The sequence below is a fragment of the Budorcas taxicolor genome, chromosome 18, assembly GCF_023091745.1.
Source record: "Budorcas taxicolor isolate Tak-1 chromosome 18, Takin1.1, whole genome shotgun sequence".
In the NCBI taxonomy this organism is placed as follows: domain Eukaryota; kingdom Metazoa; phylum Chordata; class Mammalia; order Artiodactyla; family Bovidae; genus Budorcas; species Budorcas taxicolor.
Window position 1 is genome coordinate 15,657,564 of NC_068927.1, and position 16,152 is coordinate 15,673,715.

The 16,152-nt window shown below is 59.5% G+C and overlaps 2 protein-coding genes across 2 annotated transcripts; both read right to left on the reverse strand.

Annotated features, from left to right (window-relative positions):
- Window positions 1-370: 370 nt before the first annotated feature.
- Window positions 371-7,278, reverse strand: LOC128063662 (cytochrome b-245 light chain). Its single transcript, XM_052656466.1, has 6 exons — window positions 7,142-7,278; window positions 3,768-3,837; window positions 3,261-3,335; window positions 2,954-3,037; window positions 2,363-2,444; window positions 371-758 (listed from the first exon to the last, which is right to left on the reverse strand). The coding sequence occupies exons 1-6, from the start codon at window positions 7,197-7,199 to the stop codon at window positions 552-554; spliced, it is 576 nt and encodes a 191-aa protein (XP_052512426.1). The 5' UTR covers window positions 7,200-7,278; the 3' UTR covers window positions 371-551.
- Window positions 7,279-7,959: 681 nt separating this feature from the next.
- On the reverse strand, window positions 7,960-14,609 carry MVD (mevalonate diphosphate decarboxylase). Its single transcript, XM_052656024.1, has 10 exons — window positions 14,487-14,609; window positions 12,486-12,556; window positions 11,968-12,082; window positions 11,555-11,701; window positions 10,658-10,857; window positions 10,495-10,569; window positions 10,177-10,395; window positions 9,879-9,994; window positions 9,016-9,124; window positions 7,960-8,583 (listed from the first exon to the last, which is right to left on the reverse strand). The coding sequence occupies exons 1-10, from the start codon at window positions 14,554-14,556 to the stop codon at window positions 8,503-8,505; spliced, it is 1,203 nt and encodes a 400-aa protein (XP_052511984.1). The 5' UTR covers window positions 14,557-14,609; the 3' UTR covers window positions 7,960-8,502.
- Window positions 14,610-16,152: the final 1,543 nt, after the last annotated feature.

Consider the following 16,152-nt stretch of genomic DNA (forward strand, 5'->3'; position numbering starts at 1 on the left):
GTCCTTAAAAACCTTTCCCTGAAAGCCGAGGGGGCTGGGGGTCTTCTGAACGTGAGCCACTTGGCCTCCTGGCTCAGCACCTGCGATAATGCTGCCCTTTCCTTCACCACGACCCAAGTCAGTAGGTTGGCTTTGCTGCACGGGGGTAAGGGGATCTGCATTTGGTTTGGTAACAGTTTTGGTGACCCAGAGTGGGCGGAAGTTCTTGTGCAGGCATCTTGCCTGTGGCACATCGACCCCGGGGTGGCCTGAGGGGTGCTCCAGCAGGTGAGCCCTGGCAGATGGGGGATCTGGGAGGACACAGGCCATACCCCCAGACCCGAGACGTTCATTTCCAGAGCAGAAACACCAACACAGGGAATTTCAGGTACATGATTCATGGAATAGGCGAGGCACCGAGACCCCAGCCCTGCTGTCAAGGAACCCCAAAGAGGCTGCAGGAAAGGGGGCACCCCTGGCTGGGCGCCACACACCCCCACCCACCCCCTGGCCTGCCTACAGGAGGAAGGGCCTTCAAAGCTTCAGCGGGCCAGAGTGGCTTGAAGTTCTGGTCACACGACCTCGTCGTTCACCGGCATGGGGTTTTCCTGGGGGCCACCCGTGGGGACCCCCGCTGCCTCCTCACTCGGCTTCTTGCGGGCCTCAGCCGGGGGCCGGGGTGGAGGGTTGCTGGGTGGCTGCTTGATGGTGCCCCCAATCTGCGGCCGCTCCTTGGGCTTGGGCTCGATGGGGCTCCACTGCTCCCCACGGATGGCCGCCTGCAGGACACACAGGCTGGGCATGGGTCCTCCTGGGCCACCCCCCAACCCAGTCCCTGTGCCCCCCAACCCCCGCCAGGGTCCAGGACAGGACTGAGCTCAGCAAGACCTGAGGGGCTGTAGCTCAGTGAGGTTATGCGCCAGGCCTGAGGCTACATGGTCAGAAGCCAGCTGTCTCACCGGCCAGGAGACACCTCAACTTGAGAGGGGGACAGTGGAACCCTGGGGCTTCTGAATGACCCCTGGAGGCCACTGCCAGGCGCACAGCCCAAGACCAGGCTTCCTCCCAGGGAGTAAGGGCTGGGAGCAGGACAGGAGCCCAGACCTAAGGGGTATGATGCTTAACCGAGGCCAGCAGCTCTGGGTAGGGGTGGGGGGTGGGGTGGCAGGCACAGTGTGGGAGGCCAGGGGCCCAGGCATGTCGAGGGGGGAGACTGCAGCCCAGGGAACTTGCCGAAATGCAGAGTCCTGGGCCTGCCCCACGGCCACAGGCCAAGTGGACCTAGAAACGTGTATCTCTAACTTTGTATTCCATAATAGTTGATTTACAAAAAAGTGACGGCATATAATTTACGAAGCATAAGAATGAAAAGAGGTTCTATAATCACACCTAAGTTAAAGACTAGAACACTCTATCCCAGAAGCTAAAGCTAGAAAATTAAAGGAAGAGAATGCAGGAAAATACAGCAGACAGGCAGCGGGGCGGGGGAGGCGGGGGAGGACAAACCATAAAATAGAAAAACAATTTAGACCACACACTTGTGTTCTACTCAGTGAAGAATCCATGGGTAAAGGTGGATCCCTAACAGAGAGGAAGTATCCTCAAAAGCTAAAAGCTACAAAGGGTTCACAGTGAAAGCACCCGCACGGTTCCTGCAAACCAACAAGAAGACAAAACCCCAACAGAAAAATGGGGGGAAGATCTGAACAAGCGGCACAGAAAGACAGCTGCGACGTATGAGGGGGGCACCTGGGGTTGGAATTAGTAGAGCAACCAAGTCAAAACTGACTCTGGGAGGCTGGAGGCTGTGGCTGGGTTGGAACCCATGGCTTAGTGGGCTGAGAGCCAGCAGGCAGCATGTGAACAGTGGGCATTCAGCAACCTGCACCTGGCAGGGATCCTCGTCCCTCCCCACTCCACTGTCATACCTCCCCGCCCCCTCCTCCCCACCTCCCAGCCTCCCCAACCTGCTATAAAGATGGCCTTAGGGGGCCTTTTGCATAACCTGGACTCCAGGCAAACCCAGCCCCGCAGCCCCGCACACACGGCTTGTGGCACCACCCAGACTCATGAGTCCCAGGGAAGTGCTCCTGGCAGCACCCTGAACTGGATAGGAAACTTTGAGCAATGGATCCCACTCCAAGCAGGGCCCGGCAGGCCAGCCACATCCCCTCTCCGAGCTTTCGCCACTTGTCTGTAAAGTGGGCGCCCCCACTGTCGAGGCTCTGTGGCATGGGTTACAGGAGGATGTAGGGGAGGGCTAGCATGTTAGATGGGCCACACATGGAGGCCAGTGTCGTGTCCCCACAATGTAAGCCAGGACACGGGCTTGGCTTGCAGGACCAGCCATGAGGCTGAGGCTGACTGCAAGGATGCTACCCACCAGCAGATAGATGCCACTTGCGATGGCCAAGCAGGCTGTCCCCAGGATGGTGGCGAGCAGGAAGCCAGCAGGTACCGCCAGCCTGGAGTAGGGGTGAAGGGCAGTCAGAGGGGACAGGGGAGACAGAGGATGGTCAGAGGGGGTCCGCAGCTCCCCCACCCCTGGCACGGGTCAGACAGCACAGGATCGCAGGACCCTGAATGGAGGGGAGGCCCAGCAGGCCCAGTGCTGCATGGCTGGACTTTTAACTTCACCCCTAGCTGTTCTCTGCCTGGTCTGCACCTTCCCGAGTCTTTGGACAGGGCACTTGGCCCCCGGCCACCACTCTGGGAAGAGGTCTCGGCAGCATGGCGGTCTCTCCAGCAGACTCACTGGGGGCGGCTGAGCCATCAACCCTGGGGCACCGATCATCCGAGTTAAGCTATCAGGCTGGGGTGAAGTGTTAATGACAGATACAGGTCTGGGGAACCCCTGGCAGAGCCTGGGACCTGGGGTTTTGTTTGGAACAGGTTCTGGGCTGGGAGAGGCCTGATTGACCCCAGCAGTCCTCTGCCGGTGGCGCTGAGGGGTCCCAAGTGGGTGCATGCTCACCCGAGGTGCAGGAAGGCCCGGATGTAGTAGTTCCTGGTGAGGGGCCCGAACAGCTTCACCACTCTGGTCAGATACTTCTGTCCACTGGGCGGGAGGGGGAGACAGGCCATGTCACCCTCCACCCGCCCCAGCCTCTCAGATCACCCGGTTCTTCGTCCCGGGGAGGGGAGGGGGTCTCAGGCTCAGTGGCAGGGCAGACCCTGAGTGGGCTGGTGCTGGAGCCTCGGAGAGACAGGAGTGACAGGCTCCTCATAGTGACAGCTGGTGGGGGTAGGGGGTGGTTCCCGGAACAGGGTAGGAAACTCACCACCTCTCCATGGTGGAGCCCTTGGTCCTCTTCCCTCGAGGGTACTCCAGCAGGCAGACCAATACACCCGCTGCTCTGAAGCACAGGTTAAGGAACAGCCCAGATCAAGCCTGAGAGGCCCCAGGGAGTCGGCTCTTTTGATGAGAGAACAGAGAGGTGTGGCCACTGCCTGAGGTCCACAGGATTCCAACAAGGCAGCCTCCCTCCCCCATGCCTGCCTTGGCGTCTGGAGGGCTTGTAACAGCTGGACTGGCTGGGACAAGGGGGGCTTGGTCCACTGGTGGGCAGGCCAGGCCAGCTGGGGAGGGTGACTGATAGAAGGGAATACGGAGGGACCCCGAGCATTCTCGGGCCTCAGTGTCAGCCCTCAGGTGCCGCGGACACCTCCCTCCCTTGCCAGGGAGGCCCCCAGGCTCTGTCACCTCCCTGCTTGGAGCCCCTCCTGCCTTCAAGGGGCAGCAGCCTCTCTGGCCCCGACCCCAACCTGGGTCTGCAGCAAGAGGATACATGGAGTAGGCGCCCAGGTACCACTGGGTGAACTGCCCGGCTGTGGCCACAATGCCCCCGGTGATAAGGACTGTGGGCAGAGGAGAAGGAGGTTAGTAGGTGCCATACCCCATCTCTGCAGGGGCTCTGGCCCCTTCCCCAGGGCCCCCTCCCCAAGGAGGGCCAACAGTCCCCCACAGAGCTGCCGTATCCGCCACCATGTTAGCCCAGGAAGGGGACCCAGGCAGGGGAGACCTTGGTAGATGATAGGGGTGGCTATAGGCATGGGTGTTGGGACCCTTCCCCAAGAGTAGCATTTGAGGCAGGGAGGGGGCTGAGGAGCTGCTGAGCAGGAGGCAGGGCCTGGCTGTAGCCTGGACACACCCCCGAGGCCTGTGAGCCACGGCACCCTGAGCGTTTGCTTAATGCATTTAAGGACCACGCTGTTGGTGGTTGACTTTGTACCAGATGCGTGGACCCTCTGTCCTGGCCTCGGGTGTGTGGGCTGATCCTGTTCGTGTGCTCTGTGCGATGCCGGGTCTGGGTGGGCCTGGTCTCTCCGGCCCTGTGTGCACCTGATCGCAGCCCACCTGCCGCGAGCATGTGCATCGCCCCCGTTCCTCCCCAGTGACTTTCTTCTACAGCGGTAGCTTCAGTTTACCACTCAGGGGCGTGATGCACACTCACACTTGTCACTCCATCATGGCCACCCATCCTCAGGGTTCCAGTCACTTACTGAGGTATCACTATGACATAAAGTGCACAGACTTTTAACACGTGTGACCCCTACCATGTGACCTCCACCCATATCAAGATTTTCCCCCATCCCAGGTTTTCTGAGGGCTCTTCTTTTGCTGACAGAAGGTTGGTCCAGGCCCTTCCTGGGGTGGTTTGCACAGAGCTCTGGCTCGCTGTTTGTCTCATTGGGTAGTTTCCCACAATTTATTTATGCATTCTCCTGCCTTTGGGACATGTCAGTTGCTTCCAATGTTGGGCTTTTATGAATCAGCTGATAGAGTTAAACTCTTCACCCTTTAAGCAATCTGATAGTGAATTTGACACATTTTATTGACTGTGATTGCAGATAACTTACTTTGTTATCTTACTTGGGTTTCCTCTTGAACAGCTTTCCTTGTTGCTTCTCCTGCCTTCTACTGACTTGATCAAACTGTAATTTTAAAATTCCTCTTCCTGAACTACATGTGGACTTTAGAAGGTTTATCTTTAATCTCACCCCAAATTAGCCACAATTATTAATTATTTACAGTCAGTGTCTTCACAGTGGCATAGCCATCTTCCCTCTGGATCCAGCTTCGCCCTCGCTGGAGCACACCCTTCAGCACTCCTTTCTGATGACCTGAACTTCTTCGTTGGTGGTCCCTGTGGCATAGAGTGGGAGAGGGCAGCCCCTGCCCCTTGTGTAGCACAGGCCTGAGTTTCCAGCGGTTTTGTCTTACTTGTGACTTTCTTCGTCCAGGCTGTGGTGGCAGATAACACAACTCCTTGGAGGGGACGATCTTTTGATCTGTTTCTTGTTCAGACAGCCTTTCCCGGTCTGGCCTCAGAGTCCCACAAGGTAAAAGCTCTGACCTCCCACCCCTCCCTTCAGCCCCTGAACCCTGGCCTTCTTCTGCTGGTGTCATGCTCACACTTGCTGTGCTGGAGGAGGGAAGAGCCATCGCTCCTGCGTTCAGGCAGTGGCCCGTCCACTCGACCTGGGCATGTAATTTCCTTGGCCTGAGCCTGCGTCGTTAGCGGGAGCCTCAGCTCCCAGAGGGGCCTGGGGTCTCTCGATGTGGACAGACACTTCAGATCATGGTGAATGAGGTGGGCGCCGTGGCTCTGAGCAGGTGGATGTGGGCAGAGAGGTGAAGTGGGGGGAGCCAGCTCTGCGGCAAACACCAGGGTGGTGGGCCCCCGAGGCCAGAGGGGCAGGGGCAGAGTGGTGGGAGATGGAGGGACCGTTATCTGATCAGATGCGATTCTCTACAACATAAAGGGACGGTGGGCTGAGATGCTCGTGGGGCCTGTAGTTGGTACTGAGTCAGGAGTTAGCAAGAGGAGGAATTTAGAGCCAGAAGGTTGTGGAGGAAGACAAGCAGTAGTCATTGCGGTGGTGATGGGGAGGGGTAGACAGCAGTGGGAGAAGACAGCTCTGGGCAGAAGCAAGGAAAGCCATGTACTGACCCACTGGGTTCTCCTCCATCTAGAAGCCAGAAGGGGGCTGCCCTGCCTGGCACCCCAAAGTTGCCCACCCCCAAAATGTGACCTTAAAGTGCTCCCTCCCCAACCCCAGCTCAGCTTCTCAGGCTCCTTCCTTCAGTCCCCAGGTTGGCGGTGGGGGCCTCAGGGTGGGTCCCAGGTGAGCCGTGGTGGCTGAGACCCTCCTCATCACTTTATCCCCAGGTCCTCCCGCCCGCCCACTCCCACTGGGGGCGGGGCCTTCCTGGGAGGGGCGGAGCCACGGGCGGCTTCCTCAAGCCTCAAGCCCCACCCTCTCCTGAGAAGTTGAGTCTAAGTGCGCACAGCACTGTCTGCAACCGCGGTTGAGCACAGGGAAGCAGGGGGGACGGCCGCCTTCCTACCCAGAAGCAGGCCCTGGGAGCTGGGTGGGAGGGGTCACATGGGTCGTCTCCAGCTGCCTTGTGCAATGTCCTTCTGAGCAGACTCAGGGCTGCGCCCCGGGAGACAGAGCGGTCACCCAGTTCCATGGACCAAGCCCCTGGCCAGGAGGCAGGAAGAGCCCACCTCCGCAGCCCAGGAGCCTTAGGGGAGGGAGCTTCCACCCCAGGGCAGGAGGGTCACTTCAGCCAGGGGTGGGTCATGCTGGGTTTTCCCAGCCCTACTGGGCGGTGAGTTCTCCGGAAACCACGGGGGCAAGCGCTTCTTCCCTAGACTGAACTTCCTCTTTTGTGTTGGGGGGGGTGGGGGGCGGGGGGGGAGGGGGAGGGGAAGAGGGTGTGCGGGGGAGGGGAGAGGGGGGAGGGTGTGGGGGGTGGGGAAGAGGGCAGAGGCTGGGGGTGTGGGTGTGCACGGGGTGCAGGGGCAGGAGGGCCCCGAATCCCCCTCCCCAGCCCCAAGGCTCCTCTTGGTGGCTGCAGCCTGCTCCCAACAGAGGCCCCCAGCCCCCTTCCCGCCGGCGCTGTGGGTCGCCCACTGGAGCCTCCGGGCCCGGGGCCCCACCCCAGGCTCCAGCCGGGTGTCTGTGGCTCCTCAGGACCCCTGCTCCCGCCCCTTCTCCAGCCTGCCCTTTCCCCTTTACCCCTCGCAGACTGGGGTCTCCAGGCCCCTACTTCCCCAGCCCCAGCGCCCCCCTGCACTGCCGCGGCGCCCCGCCCCCAGGCTCAGCAGCCCCTTTGCAGCCCCCGCCCCAAGTGCAAGTGCCCCCCACTCACTCAGGCCGGACGCCAGCGCCTGCTCGTTGGCCCACATGGCCCACTCGATCTGCCCCATGGCGGCAGATCGGCTCGAACGCGGCTCGGACTCTTCAGACCCCGCGGCCCCAGAGCTCAGCAAGCCTCCCGCCCCGCCGAAGTTCCCCAAGTTCCGGTGCCGCCCCGCCCCGCCGCCGGCTCCGCCCCAACCCGGTTCCCCAGGTGACGGGCCGGCGGCAGTTTCGGGTCTCAGGAGCCTTGCCCCCAGCTCGCTCCACGGGACCTCAGGTCTTCCTCCCCTGCAGGCCCAGCCAGCCCGGCCTCGGTGGACCCCTGGAGGGGAAGCAGGGCTTCAGGCCAGCCCCTGGGGAGACTCCTGGGAGGCCCGCCGCATCCGGCCCTGGGCTAGTGCAGGTGTGGTGGCGTTGGCCCCACTGGTAACCCTGGACTAACTTGGGGGGGAGGGCGGGTGAGTATGGGAAGCTTCTGGGAGAACCCAGAATGTAGCAGTGCTGGGCCCTGTCCTTTGTCACCTCCCTCCTTGGACTCCCTTTTAGGGTCAAGGTCAGAGGGCTCAGAAGCCCTCCCCCTCCTTCCCCCAGCTGGGTTAGGACAGTGGAGAAGAATGGAACTCACTTGGAAGGGGGACGTGGACCGAGCTTAAAGCCAAACCCGAACCATTTCCCCAGCCTGTCGGCCTTAGTGACCACGTCCACCCAGCACTGTGTGGCTGTGGCCGGTGCTGAGCATCCCAAGCATGGTGGGGAGGCCCCAGCCCCAACCCCCACAATGCCCGCCCAGCCCCCTGGGTGAGGGCTGAAGAAAGCACACCAGGCCAGGTGAGTCCTCGAACTGCCTTTACTCTGGCCTTGGCACTGCTCCCCTGTCCCACAGACACAACACTGCACCCGCTCAGGGGCCTGGGCTCAGAGTTGAGGGAGCACTTCATGGAGCTGTCCTGAGGTCGTCCCCTGCACGGTGACCCGGCTTCCAGCTCTGAGGGGTACCCCGACATGCCATCACCTCCTGTGGCAGTGGGGTGCCCATGAGTCCAGGGCCTGAGGGCCCTTCATGATCGATGCACCAGCAGCTCCCTGCCGGCTCAGTCCCCTGGTCTTGGATCGGGGTCCAGGTCCCCATCTCAGCAAGCGCTGGGTGCAGGTCAGGGAAAGGTGAGGCACTTGGGGGGCTGCCCCTGATCATCTGGGTGGCTGCAGGCGTCATTCCATTGCCCAACTCAGCCACAGCACATGGCCTGGCCCAGAGCAGGCAGTTACCCACAAATCCCAACAAGCGTGGCCTGTTGACCACCACACCCGGCTCCCAATCCCAGCGAAGCGGCCCCTTCTCCCAGCGGCGGCTGGGCCCCATCAAAGAGGTGGTCAGGCAGCTGGCTTTGGCAGACCGTCAGGACCCAGGAGATGAGCGCCAGGGTGGTCCAGGACCTGAGGCCCGGGTCCCACCTGTGGGGTTAAGAAATTATCATCAGGGAGGGACAGGGTGCACCTGCCCTTCCAGGAAATGCAGGCAGGTCAGACACCCTGGTGATGCTGGGCCCAGGGCCCAATCCTCAGGCAGAGGCTCAGTCCCTCTGGGCAGACGTGGAGTGGAGAGCAAGTCCAGAGCGGTCGGCAGAGGCCAAGGCCTGGAGAGCACAGGTCACAGGCCTAGGAGTCAGACAGGACCCTGACCTGCTCTGGAGGGTACACCACAGTCCAGCCCCACCCCTGCACACCACAGGCATCCATCAGTCCTTAAATATTCTCTGTGAGTGACTGAGGGGAACACTAGGTGCTGTGAAACCAGGGAGCAGGGTCACAGCTACTTCACTGGCCCTCCTGTGGATGCCCTGGGGCGAGCCTGCAGGGCGCATGCGGTGTGCAACCAGGACTCACCTGAGTGGCGATGATGTATCTGATGCTGCCGGGGACAGGGTCCATGCCCAGCGCAGCTTTAAGCTCATCTGAGAGCAGGATGGGCTCCACGGGCAGCCCCTTCAGAAACCTGGGGGAAGAAGGCAGGGCTGGACTGCAGTCCAAGGACGGCAGGGGTGGGAGGTGTGCAGCGCAGGCAGATGCAGGACTGCTGGGAACCGTGATTGCCAGCGGGGCCGGGGCCTTTGGGGCTGATGAACAAGGGTGCTCAGCCTGTTCTTAATGCCACTGGGCTGCACACCTCGAGGTGGTTAAATGGTGAGTACAGGCACACCTGGAGTGAGAAAGCCAGGGCCTGGCTGTCTCTGAGGGGAGGGCTTCAGGAGACCTCCACGAGGCTATAGTACTGCCCCTCGCCCTGGCCCACCATGCTGCCGTGCCCCATGGGGACACAGCTTAAGAAACGGCCTCAGTTCAAGCTTAATCCTACAAACCACCCCCGTGGTAACCAGGGCGATGAGTCTAGAGCCTCTACGTCCTCGATGGTGGGGCCAATCCCATGCAGTGTGGGAGCAGTACTCAGCTCCACCTACCAGAAGCCTCACTGCCTCCTTAGGGTGACATAAAAAGAACCCACACACGCTTCTCACATCCCTAGCGGGTCAAGTGTCCCCACAATGAGAACAGGGCCCCTTAAACAGCTGGGAGGGAGAAATCCAGATGCCCTCATCATCACAGGAGCCGCCAGAGACAGGCATGTGCCCCTGGGGCTGGGCCAAGTGGACGAGCATCCACAGCCACATGGGCACGCGTGTGGGGACACTGCCTGTGGTCCTCATGGTTGCTGCCCACCACAGCCTCCTGGATGGGGACCTGCAACTCACTTTTCTCCGTTCGACTCAGGGGGGAAGCTGTGCCTCACGGCAGCCACAAACTCAGCCACGGTGTCATCCAGGGTGAAGACCACGGCGTTGGGACCCGCATCAAAAGTGTACGCCACCTGGAACCAGGCCGTCAGATGGGCTCAGACCAGCTTCCAGGACCCACAGGCCACCCACTCAGGTGGGGAGTGGAGTTTTTCCAACATGGGGGCTGTGCCACCAATGAGAGTGAGATGGAGACGCAGCCCCCAGCAAAGCAGGCTCCGTGAAGCCCGCCTGGGGCGCCCAGCCCCGCACCTGCCTTGGTCCGCCCGTGGTGAGCATTGAAGCGGTGCACCAGCTGGATGATGCGCCGGGATGTGTCACTGAGGTAGGAGATGGGCGGGAAGGTGTCCAGGCAGGTGGCGTGGAACTGGTTGCTATCCTTCATGGTCAGCTGGCCAAAAGCCTGGAAATCTCGCTCCCTGATGCAGCGGGTCATCTCGGCCATGCGCGCCGGCACCAGTGCCTCTGCCCGGAACTGTAAGGCAGACGGCCAGCCTGTGAGCTGTGTGGAGCCGTGGAGCCTGGTTTCCGAGCACCCCTGAGGAGCTGCCCGCCAGCCGCCCGCTGGCCTCACCTTGAGCAGGGCACTGGTCTCCACGCTGGTCTGCATGCCTGCCGTGCTGCCCATCGGCTTCCTCTCGGCGCTCACCTGCGGCGAGGGAGGGAGGCTTTCACTGTGCCCACGGCCCAGGGAGCCTGGGAAGGCCCTCTCGACCCCAGCTGGGCCCCTCACTCACCACGAGGATCAGGACTCGGAGCTCTGGCCAGTGTGACTCGGGGGCCACCTGATGGGCGATGCTGTCCTTCCCATCGGGGCGCTCCCCCATCTGCCACTCCACGAAGCCACCGTACAGGCTGCGGCAGGCACTGCCTGAGCCCCTGCGGGCCACTTCCGACAGATCGCTGTCCACCCCATAGACCCGGGCCAGGGCGTAGGCTGCAGGTGGAGGTGGGGGAGGCTCAGATAGGCTGGGGGTGGGGGGTGGTCTGTGCTCAGTGGTAGAGAAGGGGGGCACCTGGGGGATGGAGCCTTGGCCCTCAGCTCCGTGGCTGGCAGTCAGCACCCACGTGCTCACAGGCTTAGCCTCCACAGAGGGCTCTCAGGGTACATGAGCTGCTGGGAGGAAGAGCCCCCTGGGCACCAGGAGGCCTGGGGCTGCTGGCAGTGCTGGGCGTAGGCCAGGACTTCTTAAGGGCATGATGCTGGGATGCGGCCCTGGAGGGGTCCGCAAGGCCAGCTGTCTGCCCTGGTTCACTGGTCTCAGGGCTACGTGGAGGACGTGACCCAACCACCCACTGCTGTGGTGACCGGCTCTGCCCCCAGCTTGGGGGTGGAGGGCCCTGCTAGAGTGTGAGCCACAGGAGGGCAGAGCAGAGCAGGGGTTCCAAAGAAGCAAGATGGGCTCCTAATAGGCCGTCTGAGAGCCTGGAGCCAGCCACAGCCCTGGGGTTCTGCTCGTAAGCCAAGAAATCACCCCCACTTAGTTTGAGCCAGTTTGAGGGGGATTTTGTCATGTGCTGGGTCCTCCCCTCAGAGCCCCCAGAATATCTCAGCGTTCAGAGGTGCGACATGGCTGAGGCCGTGGCCTCGCGTGCAGGGCAAGCTCGCGAGGGACCTGTCCCGGGGTACCCACCTAGGCAGGCATAGCCTGCAGCAGAGGAGGCCAGGCCTGCAGCTGTGGGGAAGTTGTTCTCCGAGGCCACGTGAACCTTGTAGCTGAGGCTGAGAGGCAGTGGGTCTTCATGGCCGTTGCTCCTCCGCTTGCGGGCCAGGCGGCGGACTGTGGGGATGGGAGATGACACCTGGGTCAGCACAGGGGGACCGGCCTCTGCCCAAGCTCCTTACACAGACCTCCCCTTTCTCGGGAGACCCCAGGCCCAGACCTGGCCAGGCTGACAAGCATTGGCGGCCCCTGAGGTGTGAGGTGGGGAGGGGGCAGGTGACGGCAGTGCCTTCTGTGTGCTCACACCCGCCCAGCGTGAGGAAGCGGCGCAGGCGTAGGGGCAGGCTTGTCCTAACCCCAGCATCCCCAAGGACCCTACTCACTCTCCCTCAGGCAGGCCTGGAGGCGAGGCTGCCCCACATCCTCCTCCTGGCCATTCAGCCAAATCCGATCCTCTGTGAAGTCCCTGCTGATGGCGGCCGTCGTGGTGGTTTTTAACTGGGAAAGAAAGCGCAGGGCACCTTGGTGGTGAGTACCAGCCAAGCTCCCCTCTCTGTGGGGCCTTTCCTCCCCTGGTCCCTCTTGGTCACCCGCTCAGGGCAGTGGCCTTGCTAGAGAACAGGGACGTGGAGGTGGAGGCCAAGGCAGGCCAGGCTTGAGTGGTGGGGACGCCCCATGGGTGTCCACTACACAGGGCAAAGGCCCACATGCCCATCTCCCAGCAGAGAATGCAGGGCAGGGACCTCCTAGGAGGGCTCAGCATGTACGTGCTCGTGTGCTGAGCACACCTCGCAGTGAGCGATGGGACGGATGGCGTTTGTTGGCTGGAGATGTACTGCTACCATCTGTAAACAGGGGTTTTGTAAATATTTTTTCGATGTGTATCATCAACCATGCTCACCTGATCCTGGTGCAATGTGACACTCAGAGAGGAATTGATGGGTAGGATCAGCTCCTCATCTCGCTTTCCCCCTGGAACAGACAGCCCACCGCAAAGCCAGTCAGTGTCCCAGCCCCGTCTACCAGCACCACCAGTGCCCTGCCCCTCCCCACCGCCACGGCCACCCCATAGATCCCCAAGTTGCCTGGATCTTGCTCTTTCACTGCACAATCTAAGTCCTCCTCCTGGTGTGCCCCTGCCCTCAGGAACCCCTTGGCAATTGCTCCCCACTTCACTGAGCTCCCAAGAGCAGAGCTGGAGGCCAGTCCACCCCCTGCTTCACTGCTTCTGTTTTGTTTTTCACTCATTCAGCAAGTAGTCTTGGAGTGCCTGCCAGGTGCTGAGTGCCCTGATTTAAGTCTCTTCCGTTTCCCTCCCAAACAGAAGAAGCCCCATTTACCGAAAATTTATTAAATCTCCCTGTTTATACCCCTGGAGACACTCTGGAATTACCCCCACTTCTGTTGAGCTCTTCCACTCCTGCATATCACAGCAAATACGGAAAACTTTCCAGAAAGTCCAAAATTTCAGATCCACTGTTAGGCACAGGTGGGGACGAAAGGGTCCCCACTTTCGTGTTTGGGGTGGTGGACAGTTACAGGACATGAGGAGAATGAATCCTGGTGGATAACCCAGGAGAACCCAGAACGATCCCCCATAAACATGCCCAGTTGCTTGCTGACAAAAGTGCAAAAGCAGTTCCTTGGAGGAGGGGTGCGGCTTCTGAAAATGCCGCTGGGTGACTGGACATCCATGGCCCAACACAGCCATGCCTCAGTCTCATGTCTTGAACAAAAGTACTCAAAATAGATCAGACTTCAATTTAAAATGTAAAAGCCTAAAACTTTTAGGAAAAAACATAGTTAACACTCTTCAGGATGAAGGGCTAGAATCAAGACATCTCTGACTTGCTACCAAGGATGGAGAAGATGACACATTGGCCCCCACCACCGTCTAACAACTTCAACCCTTTGAAAGGCTCTGTTAGGAGGATGAAAAGAGAAGCTACATGGTGGGAGAAAATATTTGCAAATCTTCTATGTACCAAGGATTATTATCTAAAATACAAAACGAACTCTCAAAACTCAATGGTAATAAGCAGACAGTTCAGTTAGAATGTGGATGAAAGTCCTGAAGAGAGATTTCACCTAAGACTCACGGAGAGGAAATGAGCACACGGAACGCTGTTCAACATCACTGAGCAGCAGAAGAAACAAGCTAAAGCCACAGTGTGATGTCACCATCAGAATGGCTAAAATAATAGCTGGTGACAACAACGCATGCCAGAAAGCTGGATCACCCATACGGTTTTATGTGGTTGGCGGGAATGAAAAATGGTACAGCCAAATGGGAAAAGTTTGTTTCTTTAAAAAACCAAACATGCAACCACTCTATGGCCTAGCAAGTGTACTCCTGGGGCATTTATCTAGAAGAATGAAAATTTACATTGACACAAAAACCTGTACACAAAAGTTTAGAGCAGCTTTCCCCATAATTGATCCAAACTGGAAACAGCCCAGTTACTTTGCAAAGGCATATTGCCAAGCAAATTGTGGCCCCTCCCCTCTGAGGACTCCAAGATTCACGCGGGTGACTCTCCAGAAACTAGTGAGGGAAAGGAGCCAATCCCGGGAGCATTCTTGAGACCTGAACAAGACAGACACCGAGAGCAGGTGGAGGTGGCAGGGTGGGCGTGGCCGTGGGAATCAAGCCCCCACGGGGGCCGGCGTCCTGTATGAAACACGTCCCCAGGTCTTCTGGCTGCGCGTGGTGCCCAGCTCCGCGATCGCACCGCGGGAGGGTCCCCACATCTGCACGCGGACACAATCACGTCCACACGAGGGCCCAGCCCACCTGCCGCTGTCCGGGGATCCGGTCCACCGCCCAAACAAGCCCCTCCCAGCCTCAGTTTCCCTGTCCGCAGGGCCCCCACATCCTGCGCCTCACGAGCCCACCACTCACAGTATTTGACGACCGCGATGTTGACGGGCGCGGTGCAAGTCACCACCACGATCGGCTTCTCTGAGGCCATGGCCGAAGAACAGAGCGACCCCAACCCACCGCCGCCAGCCTTCCAGACACGCGCCGCAGCGGGACCGGCGATTGGTCCTCGACGCCCCACCTGCTCGCGTGTCGCCCAATTAAAGGCGGGCCTGGCCCATGCTCCACCTCTCAGCCAATGAGTGGCATCGGAAGATAGGCTGGCGACCCTGAGCCCGCCCCCGCTGGCCGGAAAACACGCTCCGACTCTGCGCCTGCGCAGAGATTGGTTCGCCTCCGCCCCCGCCCCCGCCCCTCACGCTCAGAAGAAGTCCGCGCAGGCGCGAGCTCCGCGCAGGCGCCTGGCGGTGCAGTTCCCCCACCTGCGCCGAGGGTTCCAGGTGAAGCCCGTGGGTGAATGCCGCGCTCGGCGTCGTAAGACACGCACTCCGCCGCCGAGGTCCTCCACGCCTCGCCGCCCTGGTTTCCCTCACTCAGCGGCCCGAAATTCCCCTCACCCGGCCGCCCTGAGTTTCCGTCGCCCGAGTTTTCCTCAGCCCGGCTGCCTGAGCTTCCCCTCACCCCGCCGCCCGGGGTTCCCACAGACTCCCCACCCCCTCACCAACCAGTTCCTGGGTGAGGGGCTGCTAAGGGAGGAACTTCTTCGGAATAGGTACTTTCCAGCCCTAACCCCCTCTTTTAAAGCTCCGTACCAGCCGGGGTTCTCTTTTCAGGGTTTAAGTTCAGTCGCTCAGTCGTGTCCGACTCTTTGCGACCCCATGGATTGGAGCACGCCAGGCCTCCCTGTTGAAGTGGGTTGTCACATTTATAATGACGCTTATTGGAGTAAAAAACGTACCATTTTAACTACTTTGAAGCTTGCAATTCTGTGGCATTAAATACCTTCAGATTGTTGGGCAACCATCACCGCTCTCCAACTCTAGAACTTTTCCATTTTCCTAAGGTCAAATTCTATTCCTTACACAATAACTCCCAGTTTCCCCCTTCTGTTTGTAAAAATTTATTTTTGGCTTTAAAATGATTCCGTTTTCAGTGAAGATGGGAGCGCAGCCCCCCGGTTCTGTTCCTACAGATATCAGCAGATAGCTCTCTTCTGTGTTTTAGAGACCATCCTGAAGATCTCCATTTGCCATAACTTGTCCAACTGGTACCCTGTTGGTTGACAATGAAGTTGTTACCAGTCTTGGGACACAAGCAGGTTTCTTGCACAAGTGTTGAGTCCTTTTTTAGGATAAATCCCTGAAATTGGAATTGAAGGGCCTAGCAGGATGTACCTGAGGTGAAGTTGATAGCTCTTGGCAAGTTCCCTCTGGAAGTTTCATTGATGCCAGCCACCAAAGTAAGGGATCTGGAACCTTCCCCAGCACAGCAGCTCCCCGTCCACCTGACCCATGAAAAATGGTATCTCACTGTTTTCAGTTGTGTTTCTGATGGTTGTTACATTTTTCTTGGAGTCACTGTTTTGTTTCATGCAGAGCCATTAAAACTTCCTTTGAAGAGCTGTTGGTGCATTTCTCTGGACAGTGGTCGCAGTGTATTCTCTGAACTATAGAAGCAAGGTCGCCTATGAGTATCAGTGATTTGTACAGTGTGTGGCAGTGATGAAGGGACATCTCAGGTTCATGAT